The sequence below is a fragment of the Haplochromis burtoni genome, unplaced genomic scaffold (genome assembly GCF_018398535.1).
Source record: "Haplochromis burtoni strain Fernald_Lab_line unplaced genomic scaffold, NCSU_Asbu1 Contig_142, whole genome shotgun sequence".
NCBI classification, from domain to species: Eukaryota; Metazoa; Chordata; class Actinopteri; order Cichliformes; family Cichlidae; genus Haplochromis; species Haplochromis burtoni.
The window spans coordinates 1,318,956-1,339,536 of NW_024582503.1; the positions used below are offsets into that span (position 1 = coordinate 1,318,956).

The 20,581-nt window shown below is 39.4% G+C and overlaps 1 protein-coding gene across 1 annotated transcript in view; it reads right to left on the minus strand.

Annotated features, from left to right (window-relative positions):
• col14a1a (collagen, type XIV, alpha 1a) overlaps positions 1-20,581 on the minus strand; it is a 150,466-nt gene that overhangs the window by 29,167 nt on the left and 100,718 nt on the right. Inside the window, exons 34-39 of the mRNA XM_042224578.1 lie at positions 17,139-17,297; positions 14,268-14,345; positions 12,649-12,735; positions 7,756-7,809; positions 4,794-4,889; positions 4,299-4,352 (exon numbers count right to left, since the gene is read on the minus strand). Coding sequence (XP_042080512.1) covers positions 4,299-4,352; positions 4,794-4,889; positions 7,756-7,809; positions 12,649-12,735; positions 14,268-14,345; positions 17,139-17,297 — 528 coding nt within the window. The remainder of the gene's footprint in view (positions 1-4,298; positions 4,353-4,793; positions 4,890-7,755; positions 7,810-12,648; positions 12,736-14,267; positions 14,346-17,138; positions 17,298-20,581) is intronic.

Consider the following 20,581-nt stretch of genomic DNA (forward strand, 5'->3'; position numbering starts at 1 on the left):
GATAAACAAAATGAAAGCGAGAGATGAGAGAGATGGCTACGCACACAAACACACAGTCGCCGCTCTTCAATGCAGCTGCATTTTTCATTGTCAAATTGAAACAGAGGTGGAGGGGATGCTGACGACAAGGTTACATTGTATTTACTGCAGGAAGAAACAGAGCGAGGGCGAGAGGGAGAGAGAGAGACTGAGGTAATTGATGCTTTAGAGTTGTGATACTCTCTGTGGTCCCTCGTATATTACAACAGGGCCCTGGAAGCTACATTATTCCCCCACTGAGCCACACACACACCCATTCATATTCCTTGCTGTGACAAAACACATTATTACGCAGTAACATAGTGCAGCACGGGGCAGCACTGCCAGCTTTTATTAATAGGGCTATGCAGGCACAGAGAGCGCTAGATAGTGCCGCATCGAGGACTGCTGAAGCTCTCCGTGAGCTCGTTGGGAGACTAGTTGTTCTCGCCTCCTGAGAGTGGCTAACGTTTCGCTGCGCTTCTGAAAATGAAACTAATAGAAACAAACATTTTTTGGGGGGACAAATAGAAAACATTTTCAAATTCTTTCAGAAAATGAAAATTTGCAATTTGTTGGGCATTGAACTGCAGGTGAATTAAAATTGTCACAATCAGCAGGGCCGGCTGCGTGTAGAGTGAAACGTGGACCCAAATGCAGACGAAACAAAACGTGAAACGTGACTTGAATAACCAAAAATGAGCCGTTTATTGAACTGGCAAAATAACTGCAAACAAAAGGCAAAAGGCAAGACATGAGCCTAATACAGGACAGGGGAAGTGAAACTAAATACAGTGAACCAAGAACACTCAACTCCTTCAAAATAAAACCGGAAACACTGAAACTAGACATGACAACAAGTTTAACAGGCCTAACACGTGATGAACGATATAAGAACCCAAATACAGAAACCAAGGAAACAATAAATAATGACTGCCTTTAACCTCAACTAAAAGCTAAATAGGAATGACACATGAACTAATCACAAATCTAAAATGAGACAAATACAAAATGTAGTCAGAGCGCTGGGTCGGAGACAATCCAGCACCCCCATCCAATCAAGCTTTATTATAAGTGCAAAATTAAAAAGAGTTCTTATGTTAAATATCCTGTTGTGTGCAAAGATGTCGAGTGCCATTAGCTTGACTACCCAGGCTTTACTTGACCACTGAGAATTATTAATTATTTAATCATTCTTACAGTACCGAACAAAATCGGCTGATTCAACTGTTGAAGGAAACCATTAGAAAACGACCGTCCAAACATGGAGCCTGTGTGCTCTGCAGATCAATGTACGAGTGTGACACGATCAGGGGGAAGATGGGAACAGTGACTGTAACAAATTGTGCTCAGCGATGTAAAAAAATAAAATAAAAATAAATAAAATATGAGACTGCTCCTTTTTTTTGCTCTGTGCTGAAGCCATCTCTCAAAATCAAAACCTTGGCACTGTCAGCTCGAGTGCAGCTGTTGTAATGAATTTAAGTTCAAGTTTTATCAAATTATTCTCTGAAACGTTCTTATCTCCGTAAACGTCTGGAGATTTGGTTTGCAAAGACACAAGACAGAAGGCCTCTAGATGTTAGTTCATGTGCTAATAAATGACACTCATATATTATATCAATACTCCATCTCAAATGCGTTGAAACACATTTTCTTTTCTTCAACCAAAGCTGATGCATCCAGATAAATACTACACGCCTGAAAGGGTTCTTGGCCACTTCAAATGTCAATGGATTTTCTCAGTCTCCCAGTCAGAAGCCTACAAGCGTTATCTGTGTTCTTGTTCCAGTTCATAAGTTTAATAACTAACCATTTCTACAACAGGCGGGCCTGCACAGAGCGGAGAGGATAGTGCTGCGTCAGGAGCTGCTTTAGCTCAGTGCGAACAAGTGTGAGGAAGTGAGACAGAACTTTTACGCCTTCCGTTTTCTTCGCTTTCAAACAAAGTAAATTCAGCAAACCTTCGTTCACTGAAATGCATGCACATCACCAGGTATTATTTTATTTATCAGCTAAAAACAGAAAAACAAACTTGAAAAAATTAGAAAAACGGTCTGTCAAGAAGCACTTCTACAATAGTGAAAGTCTCTGCAGACTCCTACAGGTAAGTGATTCATTTAATATTTAACCAGTCTAGCTGCAAAACAGCAGAGATTCAGACTCCAGCTCAGCTTACACACCCATTACTCACCCTCACAGTTGTTTTCACTTAATTAGCCTGATTAGCTCTGTTTTCAGGAGTGGTGCGTGTATATTACCTTTGCTGGGGACATAAATCTGTTTACATAGTCACATTCTTAAGACTTATTTCCCTTTGGAGGCTAAATACCAAAGTCTTTATACCATAGCATTAAATTTTATGGTGCAAACTTGATCCAAGGTTGTAGTAGGGTGAGGTTTTTTGGGGGGGCAGTAAAAGTAATGTCCTCTGAAGTGATGGAGACATTGTATATTAGTGGTTTGGGCCTATGACCTTCCACAATGACCTAACCTGAATCTGATTAAATAGAGATTTATTATAATACAGATACATTAAAAGAAGCACAAAAGTGACATATTCTTCCTTGAAAAACAAGCGTCTCCTGGTACACAGCTACTGAAACAATGACTGTGTCTTTGCTGATGTCCAGGGCTCCCAGTAGAACACCATTAAATTAATTCAGTATTACTTTGGATTGGTTCAGTGCAGAATAATGGAGACGCCTGTGATGATTATTCACATCTCACTGATTCCATTAGACTGCATCATGACCATGTGCATGTGTAGACTGCTAAAACACACCCCCACACACTAAAACCCACCAACCACTAGCATTAAGACCAGATCCTTCCAGTCCTGTAATTTGGATCTGACATGTTATTCCAGCCCATCCCACAGATGCTCAGCCTGACTGAGATCAGGGAAATAAGGTGGCCAAGTCGACACCCTACAGCTGTCAGGGTGTACCTCTGTAATGAAACTGGGGGTTATGTGTTTAGGTACAAGCAAAAGTAACATCCAGATAAAGTTTCCCAGCAGAATATTGCCCAGAGCCTCAAGCCATGATGTCATCAGACCAGGCTAACCTTTTTTCCTTTGGACCACATTTGGCAGGTATTAAACCGGAAACACCCACAAGAGCAGCAAGTTCAGCCCTTGCCGTTACCCTGGCCCATGCACTGACCTCCTTGAGTTGCTGCTGTTCCCTGCCACACACTGTCCCATATAGTAATTTATAAGATCTGTTATTTATATTTAGTTATTTCAGTACTTAGGTTTACATTTATTTGAGTATTTATTAAATTTATTTCAGCTGTTTTACCTATTGTTCAGTAGAATGCTGCGTATACTGAGGCTTACTGTAAAGCACTGTTTCATTTGTATCATGTCACATATTTCAATGACAATTAAAGCTGAGTCTGAGGAAACGTTGCTGAGATCTTCACACTTGGACATTTATCTTGGTTTCAAAACATCACCTTCAAGAGCTGCTATAATGTGTCCACCTCCCTGAAGAAGGCCACTGTAACAAGTTAATCAGAGTTAATCACACTTCTCTCCCCCTCCCTTCTCTCCCGCTCATTTACATAGTGTAATTATGAAATGATCAGGAGCAACACAACAACTTTGTCTACAACTGATCAAATGAAGCCACAGTAGTTCTAAACAAACCAATAATTTGCCCTGTCAGCACTGGCCTGGCAAACATGTCACCAATATTGGCTACACAGGCAAGTCATTTTGGATTTTTTTCAGTCCAGTGCATTTTATCTATCACATTAGATATGTACTGGTGAGCTAATCATTTTGGTAAAACATTTTATTTATCCCTAACTAAGTTATCTGCTAAAGTTAATCAGAAATAACACACTGAGTCCATGTCAGCCTTAGTAAGAACGGCCGAAAGTATCAAGGAAACAAGAAAAATAATTGTAAAAAATCAAATGAAAACACAGAAATATGCTTTTATAGAGTAACACGTCTCATTTCTGTGAGCGTACAGGTCCAGGGCACCTTTTATTAGATGTAGGATTCATTTCAATTCTGCACACACACACACACACACACACACACACACACACACACACACACACACACACACACACACCCATAGCTGGGTATACTTAGTAGTACTTAGCTCCTATAAGTAAGACAGGAGGAAAACATTGTGTTTCAGGCAGGGTGGAAAGTAATTCCCTCTCCGTGTTGTACTTTGTAATGTAGGGAATCAGATCAGCGTGCCACAAAACACACTTTACTGCTATGTTTTACAACAGTGACCATGAAATGTTCTTACCATTGGTCCGGAAGGGCCGATCTCTCCTCTCTCTCCTTTCTCCCCAAGAGCTCCCTGTAAAACAAACAATGTCACTGCGGCTGGGCTGGACTCGTGGGCCTCGTGATAGCTACGGACTGGAAAAGCCAACATCAGTTATCTTAATAAGATGCCGGGCCATTTCTTTGGGCAAGATCCGAGAAATGTCTGGAAGTCTATTTGAGGCATATGTCAACATTTGTCAGTTCACAATGGCAGGTGGTAGACAGCTTAATATCAAGTGCAGTCATAATTGCACACATTTCTGAACTTGCTGAAGAAAGATGGGAACAAACTGCAAAAAGCACACGTCCAGTGACCGGTTATCATAATTCAGTGAAAGTGCTGCTTGAGAATGACAAAACTTGATATGTTACTTGATCCCAAAGTTTTATTTTTGTTATTACAGGAAGTTGTGCGAGTTTCAACGCTAAAGCAATTGTGGAAAAATCCACCTTTACGCCAGTAAAGTCTTACCGGAGGCCCCTGAATGGAGAGTCCGTTGGGTCCTTGAGGACCAGGTTGCCCTGGGGGTCCAGAAGGGCCAACTTCTCCTACGGGCCCTTGAGGTCCCTGTGAAAAACAACACCACGTGGAACCAAAGTAGCAACTTTAAGTTACATATAGTAACACAGATTGGTGAGAAAGATAAACCCTGTGGTTCTTTAGTCTGACCCCCTGAGGATAAAAATGTTTTTGTGACCTCCTCACTCACCAGAATCTGGAATGGCAAAATTTAAGAGTGCAGAACACGACTGCATAGTCAGCAATAAAAAATGTCATTTAAAGGCATGACAGCCTTTTACATCAATTTAACCGTCTGTAGCATCTCCTGATGTGAGACTCTCTGTTGGAGAGATAAAGGAACTGGCCTGAATCGGGCTCAGAGGCTCATTTTCATAAACAAGGCTAAAAAGAGCGTGAGAGCTTTATAGCTTTACTAAATATAAAAACGGACACGATCGCTGCTTCTGTTCAGATCGTTCTGCACGTTTTTGATCAATTTAATCTCCAAAGAATGTTTAAGAGATTTTTTGTGCCAATTCAGCATGATGTCCATCAGGTTTAGATGGTTGCCATCCATCTGAAGTCAGGTCTGCAGCTCATTTCATTGGTGTGTATGGATTACAAACCGAGTTCACAAACAGGAGACAGAAAAGAGAAATTCCTACAAACCACGACTGATTCGCAGTATTTGTGGCTTGTTGGCTGAGCGGCAGCAGTAGCCAAAGTAATCGTTGCTCCAGCTGTATTTATTATTTTAAAGTTCAGCCTTAGAGGTTGTTGGGTCAGGGCTGCACATGATCAAAATAAAGCATGGATCAGATATACATGAGTGGAAAGGAAATAAAAACAAACAGAGAGAAATGTTGTTTTTTTAATCTCATATTTAACTTAATATTATTCTCATAAAAATATTGCACCAAAGTAAATCACTTTAAGGTTTATTTTGCAAAAAGAATAATTTATTTTGCGTTTTATCCACCGTTATCCTGTAATATGTAATTCACTAAAATGAATTAGTAGCATTGAATAAAGATGAGTTCAGGGAGGAGCATACTGATGACACAGATGTACGAATGGTGTAAGACTGATCGAGCAGGAATACGGTACTGTGTGAAAGTCTTCATCCACCAATCATTTCTTTATATTTTGCCAGAAAAACAGGGAAAAGTGCAATAAGTTATTGAAACACATGCAAACATACATGTAAATGCAGTATAGAAGACAAAACTAGAGTTTGTAAAAATTCCTCTGAAAAAATAGCCCGCTCTCACTTCCGAGGCCTAATATAATTTTGATTTGTCAAGTCCCACGGCGTTCCTAAGGAACGCGAAAGGTGACCGTCTGCGTATGCTACGTGCCGGGTTATGGATGAAATCCAGTAGAATGATCCTGTTGTAATACATGTTCCAGCCATGTACTCCAGGCCTAACCTTATCCCTAACCTTAACCAGCACTTAACAGCTCTCTAAGTCTCTAAGTCTAAACTTTAATAGTGTTTTCCAAAGTGATTTAAGTAAAATGAATGTACATGTGTGGATTCATTCCAAATGGTTCTCATGTTTCCTCATTTTTTTCCGATCTCGTAATCTAGGGATGTGTTGGGTGCCCGGAAGTGTAACATATTGACGATTTGTCACCTAGCGTAAAATGTTATGCTTTGGGAGTGAGAATGTGTTGTGAAAAAATAGCATTTCAGTCTGGCTCCTTGGAAACAAAATCTGAAGAAATAAGGGGTGAATCGAGACCTTTGCACAGCACTGTATATTAATATCCTCTACTGTGTGTGTGTGTGTGTGTGCCTGCAGTACAGAAAGCCACATCTCTCTTCATAGCTAACACAATGGACTACTTGCACTAGGTAGTCCATTGCACCCATGAAACACATCACATACAGTCATTACTGACTATATGTTGTTTGGGGTTTTTTTTGTGGGACACTTCATGTGTCGCACTTGACGTGCTGTCGCTGAGGTAAAAAAGTGGGACATATGGTTGCGATATACAACCTTATTTCCCTGAGTGACAGTAGTGTGGTTTTCAGCACAAGCTGCATCACCAATGTCGCCTCCTTCAAAGAAGAAAAAGCGTCAGAACTTTTTTCTAAGGTTAAATTTCACTCATGGGAGTTTTTGTTCAGAGAAATTTCCACCAGGATCAGGATCTGTAGCGACTGCTGCAGCTGGATGTTTAGTAAAAGTTTGGAACAGACGACCATACCAAAACCAGAGCAGATCCAAACATTACAGTCAGTCAGGATGGCTGCGAGTGGAGGTAAACTAGACAAGTGAGATATACCCTTGCAAATATCAGCTTCCTTTAAACTACGGGTATGTAACCTGAATGCTGTTGAAACTCTTTCAAAGTCCGATATTTTACACTTTCATCACTGAATGTGTCATTAAACAGAAGGCGATGGTTGCTTTGTTCTTGGACCCACTGGTGTGGACCACCACGTGCAGAATACCACACAAAAATAAACAAATGATCCGGGCATCCATTTAAATTTATTACACTGTGAGAGACAATCTCACTGGCTTTTGCAAACTGATCCACCTTCATTTCGTTCATGCAGACTTCAGTCTGACTGAACTGTGACAGGTGAAATCATAAGGCTCTACTAAAGGGGTCAGATGTCATCCAAGAAACATATTTCAAAGTTCAAGGCTCAATTTATCCCTGTGTAAAAATCACGGAAATTATGCCCATTTATGCTGGCTGCCGTACTCGCAGCCATTTCCCACCTGCTCCTTGCCACAGCACACACCAAAATTTCGTGTGGCAAAATCCAGTCTCAACATTATTTTTAACTCATGCAGCAATTCTGCTTTCCCACTGTGGAACATTTTTCATGCCTTAACCGTGTGAAATACAGTAAATGTTCAAGACTGTAGCAGGACAATAGTGTCCCAGAATTTAAGAGCATTTTACAAACCGTCACTCCTGGCTCGCCTCTGTCTCCTCTGGCTCCTCGTATGCCTGGACCACCCTGAAACAAACACCAGAGACACACGGTAATAACAGAAATAAGAAAAAAACATGGGCTGTAAGACTGTAAATGTATCAAGACTTCCACTAAAACATGGAAACTGGGGTTTATGTTTAAAAATATGCTAAACGTAGAACGCCACGTGTCTTTCATATGAATGGATTGTGAGGCTCATGGAGAGAAGCCAGCGCTGATCATAATGCTGTAAACTGCTCCTGTGAGCTCTACACTTTATTACGCTGCATCTGTGACTAACAGCGAGAATCTAAAGCCATAAACCTCGGGCTGACCCTTCTCGAGGTTTATCCAGGGACAGGCAACACACATCTGCTAATCATTGGCCCATTTGGGATATATCCTCTTCCTGTGTTTGCTTAACTAGGTCTGCCTTGGGAAGCTGGGGGCAACTAGGTAGTTCCTGAAGTATTTAACCAGACGAGACAAGGGTGGGAGGAATATGAGAAGAGACATGCAGATGTGGTAAAAACAAGAGGTCATTTTCTTTTCGATAATTTCTATCAATTGGAAGTCAACACCAATCAGTTTGCTTTAATTGGTAGACGTAGGATATATTAGATGTAGTCAGTGCTCTCTGCAGGGATTCCTTATGTGTGTGCTGGTCTTGGATTATGTACTTAAACGTAAAGTGACAGAAACAGGCTCAATTAGTTAACAAAACCATAATCAAAGTTTAATAAAGGCGAATGTAACAGCAGATCAAGTTAACCAAATCAAAAGGGTTTTTTCCAGTGTGTTTTTAGTTTTCGATGTGGAGGAATACTCATTGTTAGACAGCCAAAGGTTTGCTCCTGGGCCACAACTCTATTAACAAAAAAACCTACAGATGACAGCCAATATCCCAACATGAAGCTTTGAACTGGCACATTCATTTTGTCAGGTAGGACAGGAATGATGACAATGACCAATGACCCCTAGAATTATTTTGAAATACTTTGAATCAATGGTGAAATGGGCCTATGACGACTGTGTCTTTGTAAAATCACATCAGGGGAAAAGTAGTACTTAAAATGACTGGGCCTGTTCATCAGTTCAAAAATGTATTTCTGTTGTTTTAATGGATTCTTCTAAACAATCAGAGCACTTGCTGGAGGCACGGAAAAACCTGCAGAGAAACTGAAATGAGCTTCCAACAGTAACAGCACATGTAATTACATTTGGATTTTTCCACGAGACTTTAATGAATGTGGAAAAAACGGAGCAATTATTGTTCAACTTAGCAATTTTATGCCGAAGGGAAATTTACATTTTTTAAATAATGCTTGGATCTCAAACAGCATGGGCACTATTCATTTTGAACAAACAGACATGGCAGGTTGAGCATGTCTTGCTTTCCTTATTTTAGATTGATTGTTGACTGACGTTCAGCGTTAAGTTGAGTCTGTGCCAAATCAGACGGCACAGATTGCAGTTCAGCTCAGCCAATCAATAGTATTTGAAATGCTGAAATGTGAAGAGGTCTGCTGCTGCGTGAGGCAGGAAAAGACGTACATCTGGCAGTGAATGCAAACATAAAAATTACTCTGAGGAAGAAAGGCTCAGCATTGTTGTGAGTGATTATGTCCGTAGTCTGCACACTGGAAAAATACAGCAGACAAAAGTGCATTTTCTGCTATTACAAAAACTTTCTTTCTGCTATTACAGTTTCTTATTTGGCTCCTTGTTTTTGTTTTCATGACATTACTGAAATTACCCATTTAATATTTTTCTACAATTATCCCAGTGTGCAAAATATTCAACTTCTAGGTGACCACTTTTAATAGCTAGCTGATTGCAATGGTTACTTGATGGTAGGTAACCTGTTTCTAACGACTGTGGTCCAACTTGGACTTATTATAGTCACTCTCAGACAGATTAGCAAAGTCTTGCAAATAATAAGCATCTAATTTATAAACACAGACTGATACAATCAGGGGTGATCGTGGCTCAAGAGTTGGGTGTTCATCTTGTAATCGGAAGGTTGCCGGTTCGACCCCGGCTTGGACAGTCTCGGTCGTTGTGTCCTTGGGCAAGACACTTCACCCGTTGCCTACTGGTGGTGGTCAGTGTCCGGCAGCCTCGCCTCTGTCAGTGCGCCCCAGGGCGGCTGTGGCTACACTGTAGCTTGCCATCACCAGTGGGTGGATGATTGTGTATAGTGTAAAGCGCTTTGGGGTCCTTAGGACCCAGTAAAGCGCTTTACAAATACAGACTATTTACCATTTACAATCAGACTCACTTGAAATCAATCTAAGTAAGTCTGCCAGGATATGCAACATCTCTGCAAGATGTCTAATTGCAAGAGAAGATTCGACTGGACTGGTTACCCACTGCCTGTATTCTGGTTATAGCCCCAGTACAGTTGTGGTCAGAAGTTTACATCCACTCATTGTTGAGGATGAATGTCACAGTAATTTTAGTTTTTTAAGGAACTGTTCTTTTTACAGGGTGGAATGCACAGCATACATCTTTAATGAAATGCAATGAAATCACCATCCTGCAGCAACTACGTCACTATTTGAGGAGGAATTTCGGAACTTCTATTTCAAGTGTAAGAGGCTGTGGCTGGACTCTGAATGTAAGTAGTTACAGTGTTAATAATATGTTTAGTGTAAATGTATGTGTATGTAGATGGCAACAGATTTACGATGTTCACCAATTTAGACTAAATGTAACTGCCTACTTGATCCCATTTAATCGCAAACTGATGGCTGACAAACGCCATCTTACCACCTTTTTATTGCCATCTTTGTACCAAAGTCCCGTTTGGTGCTCGCTTGCTTTAGTAAGAAGCAACCGAGTGCCAGTGATTGCAGACCTGTTTCCCATCTTTAATGCAACCATTTCAAATGCAACTAGATTGCAAGTTCATTTCACACAGTTGCATTAATTTTAGTTGAACTGTAATCTTCAACTACTGTTTCCCCCAATGTGACTGTAGTATTAGACGCTGTATCAGGTATCCATCTACCTGATACACGTTTATTTTACAGCTTTATTTGATTGATCTTAACCCCCCCCCACCACCACCACCTTTTTTTTTAAGAGAACAAAGTGTTAGCACTGCAACAACAGAAGAGTAAATCTGTTTTCACATACACGTGAACCGACCGTTATATCGTTTTTAACAAGGGGAGTTGTGATAATTTTTCATCCTTTCTCTAAATCCCAGTGACTACAGTGTGCAGTTTTAGCACAAAAGCAGCTATGATTTCGCCATCACACCATTCATCTATTCCCATATCCTGCAGTTAAAATGTGATTTAAGAAGCCCATTCAATGTGGGCGAGAGTAACAGACACAGACAGAGCGACAGAAACAGTTACAGAGAGGCATAAAATGACAATAAAACGAGAGAAAGAGCCCCAAGCAGGAGGAGGAGGTAAAATAAATAAAACAGAGAAAAACAATGAAAAGTGAGAAGCTAAGGTATTTTCTATGCTATATTAATCTCTGGAAAACAGAAGAAGCAAAAGAGACTGTATATAGAAAACATGAAGGAAACACAGAGAACAATATGTAATCCTAAATATTACATGAGAAATTTCAATTCTTTGGTAGTTTCCCCATAAAATGTGAATATTTTATACAACATAGAGCTTTCCTCTGTTATAGAACTGGAGGTTTAACAAATCCAGAGGGAGAGGGCTGTGACCTGTGGATATAACCCTACCAATGAGAAAGCAGATCTGGCTCGTTGGACAAGGAAAAAAACATAGGGGGGAATTTTACTTGGCTGTGATAAATGGAGTCGCCCAATAATTACTTTCTCAAACTATGCCAGTGTGGATCTACACCCCTCTCCTGCTCCGCTACCCAAAGGTGCCGACAAAGACAAAGAGAGAGAACTTAAGGAGCGATAGTGCAAATGAAAGTGGTGAAGAGAGAAAAAGAAGAATTTAGACAAATAGTCTCGGGCTGCAAATGAGCTCATTTAGTCGCTCTCATCTCCCGACCTCATTCTGGTACAATCTGCGATTGCGTGAGAGGAATACAACTGTTCGGCATGTACACCCCAACTCTTTCTAACATTCAGCCACCCCAGAGAAAATGCCTCTAAGAAATGGAAAAGTGTCTTCAGGCATTAATTGATGAAAAGAAAAAAGACTTGTTATTGTGTATATGTCACAAAACACAGGGTAGACTCTAAAAGCACTTTTATCTACCCTTTGATATCATGTCCTTTTGTGTTGCTGGATATGTTCACCCTGTTCCATCTAGAGTTTATTCACACTGTGATATATTACATATTTAGATGTCTTTTGCTCTGGTCTTTGTGATTTTGTCATAAACTATAGTTAGACTAAGCTTCTGTATCTGAACTGTGAAGCAGGAGGTAACAAATTTGATTGCAAAAGTATGATTATGCAGAAATCAATTAACCTTTCCCTGGTAAATTTAAGGTCTCAGTCCCAAAATTAACATCTTGCTGAATAGAAGTCCTATGTGGAGTAAAATCGACAATAACTTTAAGACTGGTCTTGAGAAAAGCACTGACCGTAACTAAAATTAATTCAGTCGAAGTATGTTCACATTGAAAATGTTGGATTGACTTTGACATTACGAGCAGTGTCCACTAATGACCATCCAAACACTTTTTCTTTACTTCTGTAGAATTTTCTAGTTGATGAGAGTCTTGAGAGACTAGATGAAGCGAATGAGTAACTGATCTAAAGAAAGAGTTCAATTGAGTTTCTAACAACACAAAGAAGGATAAAAAGCACAGAGAGCAGAGGAAACTTTTAAAGGATTGCCACATCGGAGTGAATTGTTCATAAAAGGCAGAGTATGAGTGTTTAAGTAAGTACATTAAAGAGTAAATATGTATAAATATCGTCTTACAGGTGGTCCAGATGGTCCTGGAGGTCCTTTACTGTCCTGAGAGCAGGTACAGGCATGAGGCATGGGAGGGCACTGCTCTTCAACTCTCTGAAAAGACAGTTCACAGAATGTGTGTGCAGTCTCTTTGGTCAATATTCAGGTCAGGCTTGAGCTGCACTAAAAACACACATAAACAGGCTTAGACTTTGCCGGAAAAAAACAGATAACACTTGTAATACATGCTATCGTTGGCCAGTTTGTCTTAGGTGTTTGGATCCGTGTTAAATTTACAGCCCAGTAAAACTAATATTTTTCATATTCCACAAATCTCATCATACTTTGGAGTTCTTTGGACAAACCAGCTAAAATTGCATCTTTTTCTAACAGAAAAAACATATCTTTCCTCTTAAAAAAAGTAAAAAACAATGTATTTTCAGTTTAAATGCAGCATAAACTCTTTTCTTTATTATTGCTACACAACTGCATAATTATTTACAAACTGTAAATGCAAACAATGTCCTTACAAAGTGCATTTAAATAAAGTTATTTTCAAAAATATGCTTCAATGCGACGGAGTAATCAATACTTTTTGCATGCCTACTTTTTCATTGAGTAATCTGTACTTTTGAATGTGTATGTAATGAGTATGGAGCATATTTGAAAATGCAAACACTCAAAAAAACCAGTAAAAAAAAAATCATGAATTTAGTAGTCTTGGGATTTTCATTTCATTCTTCTTGTGTATAGAGGAGCCCGCTTACATAAGGACATTAAGTTTGCTAAACCATACCTGTCTTTAAAAATACAAAATAAGCTCAAAGCCCCAGCACACATTTTAATTGCCAGGTAACCACTAGCACTGAAGGCTACATGACCCATGTGAAGACCCGAATTCTGAACCCCTGCCGACAGACTCCGACTTACTCAAGGGCTCTGCTTAAAAACAGGCCTTTGTTGCAAGGTAGTTACTAGGCAACACGGTGATATCATAATATCTACTTACCTGCCAAGTTTGGCTGCTCAACTCCTGATCATGTAGGGGGAGTTGGCAGCCAAAGAAACACATTGTGTGCATTACAGTAAGAGTTGACTTTTTTGTGCAACTTAGCTTAAAAACATCACACTGAAAATAAACAAGTCAATGCAGTTCATCACCTTGAATTTATTTAATTTTTCAGACATTGCGAGTTTCCGCACTCATGACAGTAACTGCCATGCATTTTATTACCCAGTGATGTGTTGATAGCACTCAGGCCTCGGAGAAATTGGTTAGTACGTTGAGATATTGCATTTTGAACCCTATTGTACAGGTGTGCAATTAATAAGGATCTTCGTGTTTGCTCAGTGGATTACATTTTATGCCTGGGGCGTTAATTGATTGGTGCTACCATAAAGGCAGACACACACTTTTTGTGACTTTTTGTATATGCATAATACGCAACTGGTCTCATTAAGAGAATTTCTTTCACATTAAACTAATTTAATTGAATGAGCATTTTGGCTTTGATTGGAACCATACTTATCACTTTATTTATATGGAGTTTTAATATTCTGTGAATAATGCACAGAAGAAGAGAGATCAGGTACGTACCAAATTATCTCATAGAGTAGGTTTAAGTAGAGGGAGAAATGTTACTTACCAATGCTGGCAGCTCACAACACTTATCTCTGCTGGCCCAGGAAGTACTGCAGATAATGTCAAACATCTGGAGCTGGAACTGTAAACACATGTGCATGTATGAGTACATATGGATATACACATAACCTCTGCATTAATACTGCAGTTGCGATGTACATTAGGTAAATAAAATGCTGAATTAAAAGAAAAGTTGCATTAGAAACTGAATATTACCCAGGATTTTTTGTAATGCTGTGTTTCTGTGTTGATAAGAAGCAAGAAGACAGACAGCTTGGCTGCTTATGAGCTTTAATAACAAGCTGAAATGTGCTGGAAGACAGATATATGGAGTCTAGCTGATTGCTTTAATAAACAAACTGGATGTTCTCAATGATCCGCTAGTCTTGGCCTGGCTATAAATTATGTCACTGGCTTATGTCTGATTCATTTCGAAATTTTAGCATCAAAACTTAAGAGGGGCTCTGCTCCCGTACACTGTTTATTTTATTAGAAAAGCAGTGTTGACATTCCCAATACCTCAAACTTCGTCAACATTGTTTCCAGTGTAATGCATATACAATCAGAGACAACCTATATTTTCGGAAACCCCCTCTTAAACTTAAAAATAAATAAATAAAGCAGTTTCATCTAGGACACCGAGTTCATGCTGAATATAGTAGAAAACTGTATTTCTTTACACTGTTGTATTATTCCTATAATCATCAGATTTACTTTGTCAATTATAATGATGGGATGCACATCTGTTTTCAGATCCGCTGATAAAAGTCTTAAGGTCATTAAACAAAAATCAGTTAAATTACATTTAATTTAAAAGATACCCAACACCCTTATTTACATAATATCATCAGATGATAAATAATACCATATGCAGTTCAATTTATTGGGAAAATGTATGACAGTAAGTAAAAACTTGGCTCAGAGGTTTTTCATTCCTAAAGACAGGAGCGCTCCCCTGCTGCTGATGTGGCACAGCTTGTAATTATATATGTAGTCCTTCTATTGCAGCACCGCAGGGGGTCTTGGAATTTAAGAGCCTGTGTTCTTACAGTAAAGCTGGAACTAATGTTAAGACCAAAAGATACGGACTTGCTGTGAATCGTTTGGGGGTTTGACCCATTTTCATTTCATAATTTGAGCTCACTGACAAATGCTACATGTCTCTTTATACCCTCACCAGAGCCTTTATTAGGTCCACCTGTTCAAGTGCTCGTTAAAGCAAATATCTAATCAAATGCATGGCAGTAACTCCATGCATTTAGGGATGTAGATATGGTTAAGATGACCTGCTGAAGTTCAAGTGGTGCATTTGAATGTGGCATGGTTGTTGGTGCCAGACAGGCTGGTCCGAGTATTTTGCAAGCTGATGATTTAGTATGTTCCAGCATAACCATCCCTAAGGTTTACACAGAATGGTCCAAAATAGCAAAAAACATCCAGTGAGTGTGTATCTGAGTAAAAAGTACCTCGTTGATGCCAGAGGTTAGAGGAGAACAGCTGGACTACTTTAAGCTGATAGGAAGGCAACAGTAACTCGAATAACCCCTTGTTACAACCAGTTTAAGGAAGAGCTTAGATTGGTAAAGCTCTGAAGGTAAAGCGAGTCAAATCTGCATGTCAGATGTGGGACAGCAGCAGAAGACCGCACCACACGTCACTCTTGTCAGCTAAGAACAGGAAACTGAGGCTGCAGTTATCACTAGTTCACTAAAATGGGAATATTGGAAAAACATTAGCTGGTCAGATGAGTCTCAATTTCTAAGGGATATTTTTTGACACACTTTGGGCCCTTTAGTAAACAGGGCATCATTTACATGACCACAGCCTACCTAGTAATACTCGGCTGGCCTCCACAGTCACTACATCATTCACATCACGGATGTGCAGCTGACATATCTGAAATCACTTTGCGAAGCTGTCATGTAAACATGGACCAGTATTTGTGAGGAATATTTCCAGCGCCTTGTTGAATCTGTACCAAAAAGAATTAAGGCAACTCTGATGACAAATCGGGGTTGAAACGGTTGCTAACAAGGTGTAACTAATGAAGCACCCAGTGAGTGTACGATTTTATTCTGTTACACTTGTACTCCTTTAAATCAACTAAACACAAAGTTAATTATGAACACGAACATGTTTACGATTGTTTCCAGTTCAATTCGTTGCCACTTAAAACATAGAATTGTTTGACTAAATTGATTCTTCTGTACAACAAGTTCCATTTTCACGTGCTTTTTGCAAATACTGTTGGCAAGCCAGTAGACATTTTTTAAATAAATAGCCATTTTCTTCACTGGCAGTGGAGAACAATCTGTTAGGTAGAGAAAATATAATTAAAGAGCATTTATCAGCTAATATTTTTCTTTGGAAAAGCTCAGTAGTATACATTTACTACTGGGCGTTTGGAAATACTTAGTATTTCCAAACGCCCAGGTTATCTTACCTTCATCCCTCACTGTGTCTGCCAAAAGCTCTTTTTTTTTGAGTGCCTGTGCTATTTAATGGGTAGAGAACAGCTAACACAGAATATATAAAGCACTTTGTGCATTTCCACTTGCAATAAATAAAATGAACTCCTACTGAGTGACTTAATGAAATGGTTGTGAATATTTATGGCTGCCACTTAACAGGCCATAATTATGCACACACACATGCACACGCACACACACACTCACTCAGGTGCCTGGTCATTTCTGGTAATTTGAAACAGATTGTAAAATAACTCTAGCAAGAAGGAACTTTACCTTTGCCTGTTCATTTTTCAAGTCATCCTATCGGCTGCTGTCTTGAAACAAAACCTACATCTGCATTTGTTAATACACGTTGTAGTCAATGCTTCCTTTTTACATTGATCCAAACAAGTATTCATACTAACCGGAGCAGAGCTGTCTTGTCTACCTCTGGATCGAACCGTCCTTCCGAGGACCTCCATTCCATCGGTGGTGATGTTACCAGCTGCATTAATGTATTTCTCCCCAACCACTGAGCAATCCAGTACCACCTTCACAGACGTCTTGCTGATGGTTACATGGAGCTGAATGGGCAAAAAGATAATTGGTTGCATTAGAAATGCTTTGGCGGCGTGTCTGAAATCACTCACACCACACTATATGGAGCACTACATAGAGTTTACCATTTTGCAGGGCTGCCCAAACACACAAATAGCTACACAGACGTCAAATGGAGCTGCTGCTGATTTTAAGTGCAGCACTGTCACAGGTAATGATCAGCCAGAGTAGAAAACATCTGACTCCCTTGAGTGTGAATGTTCCAGAAGAGTGCATCAACAATCTGCAATCTTTTTACTTACTAATCAGTCACAATGAGTTCTTTTGTGTATGTATCTTCTAATAAAACCAGTCTAAAAGCATCCATGCACTTAAATTACCCTGTCTGAGCTGAGTGTCGGATGCCTGTGAGCTAAAACTGCCTCCTTAGAGGAAACCACTGCCAGAGCCATGAACCGTGAAATTCAACTGGTCACACAGTTAATGAGCAAAGAGGGCAGCATCATGCTGAAGGACAGGAATAAACTAGACTATTAGTGTCCGCATTATTCACAATTACGTGAACTACTTTGCTCTTTCACATTACTTAAGCCAGTTTTAAGCCACGGGACTACAAATGAATGTGTCCACGTCTAAATGCATGCGCAAAGCCACACCAGCTACAGCTAATGTGGAGATTTAACAAAGTTCATATTCAAGTGTCAGAGACCATTCATCAGCTGACGCGTACGCGCCCGCTTTACTGTAGAACGACTTTCTGTTCTCATCCTCTGTTCTGCACACTTCACTGGGCATGAAGGGTGTGTGAGTGCTACACTTTTATGATATAAGAGATGATGAAATCCTCTAAGGTGCAGACATTTTGCCGACATTCTGTGGCATTTAGTGGTTTCAGTTCAGGTTAACATTGGTGTTTAGGGAATGAATGAAGGCCAGTGTGTGTTTGTGTGTGCAGAAAAGATGTCAGTCACTTACCTTCTGGATGGCTGGATTTCCTAAAGCAATGACTGATTTTCAGGCTAAAGACTGATACACTCTTCCCTTCTTAACAGCGGATTCCGTGAAATCGGAATAATCGGGTTGACAGTTGCAGGAAGCAGATATTCGCTGTTTACTTGTCATTCACTGTATTTTGCACTCATGATAAACAGACAAATGTGTTTTTAACTATTTAAGAGTTTCTTTTTATAGTTTGCTTGCAGCCTGAGCACTTTTGACCAAGCACATTTAAAAAGCATTTGGTTAGGGAACACATTTGTGGAATAACAATCTTGAAACAATCGGCTATCTTGTAGTGCTGATTTAGCATTTTTAATATCTTTTTTGATTATATATGTTTTTGTACCCATGAATGGTGGATGCAACAAAAAGTCTTGCCCCTGCTATCCTCTGTCTATCCCCTGAAGCTTAAATCAGCAGACTAGCTGAAAGGTTTTTAAATTGATATTAAATTTCTTTTATTGCTTTCCTCATTGTTTGATGACTCATTAAAAAACAATCTCTGAACTAAAATAAAGCCCCTCTCCATGTGTAATGCACTCATCACCAATTACTTAGCTGCTCTTGTCCTATGACAGCTGGGATAGGCTCGAGCCCCCACAACGCTGAAATGGATAAGCAATTAAGCAAATGGATGAATCAGTGTCTAAAGCCACTGAATTCACTAACATTTCATAGTCCCAGGTTGCCAAATTGCTGCCAGTATCTTCCAGTATCTATACCCTAAGACATGGACCGGACTTGTGAAACTCTATTTTCTGTCAGTGTAAAGATGTTTAACTACACATTTGACATATCTTAATGTAAGAAAAAGAAGTGCAATTTAAATAATACATCTCTGCTGTGGTAAATGAAAGAAATCTGTCAGTGCAGCTCTTTGGACTTAAATTTAAAGAAATAAAAGTGTAAAATTACAGAAAGTAGCTCAATGGTCAGACTGTCCTGTAATTATAATTGACAGAAAATATCATTTTATTAGAACATGCAGGAACTTTTCTGTCTGTCATGTCTTAGTTGATTACTTTGGTGCAGTATGAAGGGCCAATGCTGGAGGTCTTTATTTATTTTAAAGCCATAAAATGAAATCTTTATAATGCTTTCTAAAATGTTTTATATTGCTATAAAATGTAAAAATACAGTTAATATTTTCCAAAGCCATCCTATGGGACCGATTGGTGAATTTGCAAGGCCAATTCAGGACCCCAAACCTTATGCTTGACACCATTGTCCTACGACGTGCATATGAAAGTATCATGACTGGCTAGAAGTTAAACATGCACAGTTATTTGTGAACAATCAGCACATGCAGCTCATATTTATTTTCATCCGTAGCTCATATTCTCATAGCTTATATCTTACTTTTGCACTAAAGCTCACCAGTTGTTTTAATAGTTTTGTTCTCACCCTGTTGATTATGTGATGATTTTCCACAGAGATTCATCTCGAAGGGCTGCGCTTGATCTCAGATCATAGTTAGGTAAAATCAACTACATCCTCTAATATACCAGCAAAGACCACCCATTGTCACTGGCCTTGTGGCATCCCATAGAGAAGGACCCAGTAAAGACCACACACAGAATTAAAAAGATGACAAATGAGTGACTTTAAAACTACCTTCAACATTACGAGAGTCCTTTGTGTTTGTATTTGTCCATTCGAGACACACGCATACACCTAACAAGAGATAGATTCTCAAAGACTTGGAATTATAACTTATCAGTGCGGAATAAGAAAATAAAGTAAAACAAAAGCCATGGCAACAATAACTGAGTATGGAATTTAAGACATATAACTAGCATAATGCTTTTTGCATTGAGCTGTACCTTGCAGGTCAGATGGCTGGCTGGAGCCGTTCACAGCCAATACTGCTGCCATAACAAGATAAATTACTCTGTTGGTGTCTCTCTCTCGTTCTCCTTCACACACACACACACACACACACACACACGCTGCTATTTTCTGCTGTCTTAAACATCAGCTGCATGTGTAATATAAAGTACCTCATTTGTTTGTATCTCCTGTCAACAGATAGTTTATTTCACTTTAACTTGTTTTGCTTTATTTCTCAGGTTCAATAAATAAATACATTTGTGACTGTGTGACTGACAGCGCTACGTTATGACTTGGTTGATAAGGAGTCTCACAAATTGAACTCAAAAGTACTTTGATATCAGAAAAACAAAAACATAACACAGAGCTATCACTATTATAATGGCTCTATATGAATGTCAAAATAAAATATGTAGACATTATTATCTTTGGGATTCAACTATGCAGCTGCACCAGGCACGTGCGGGGGGGGGGCTTAGGC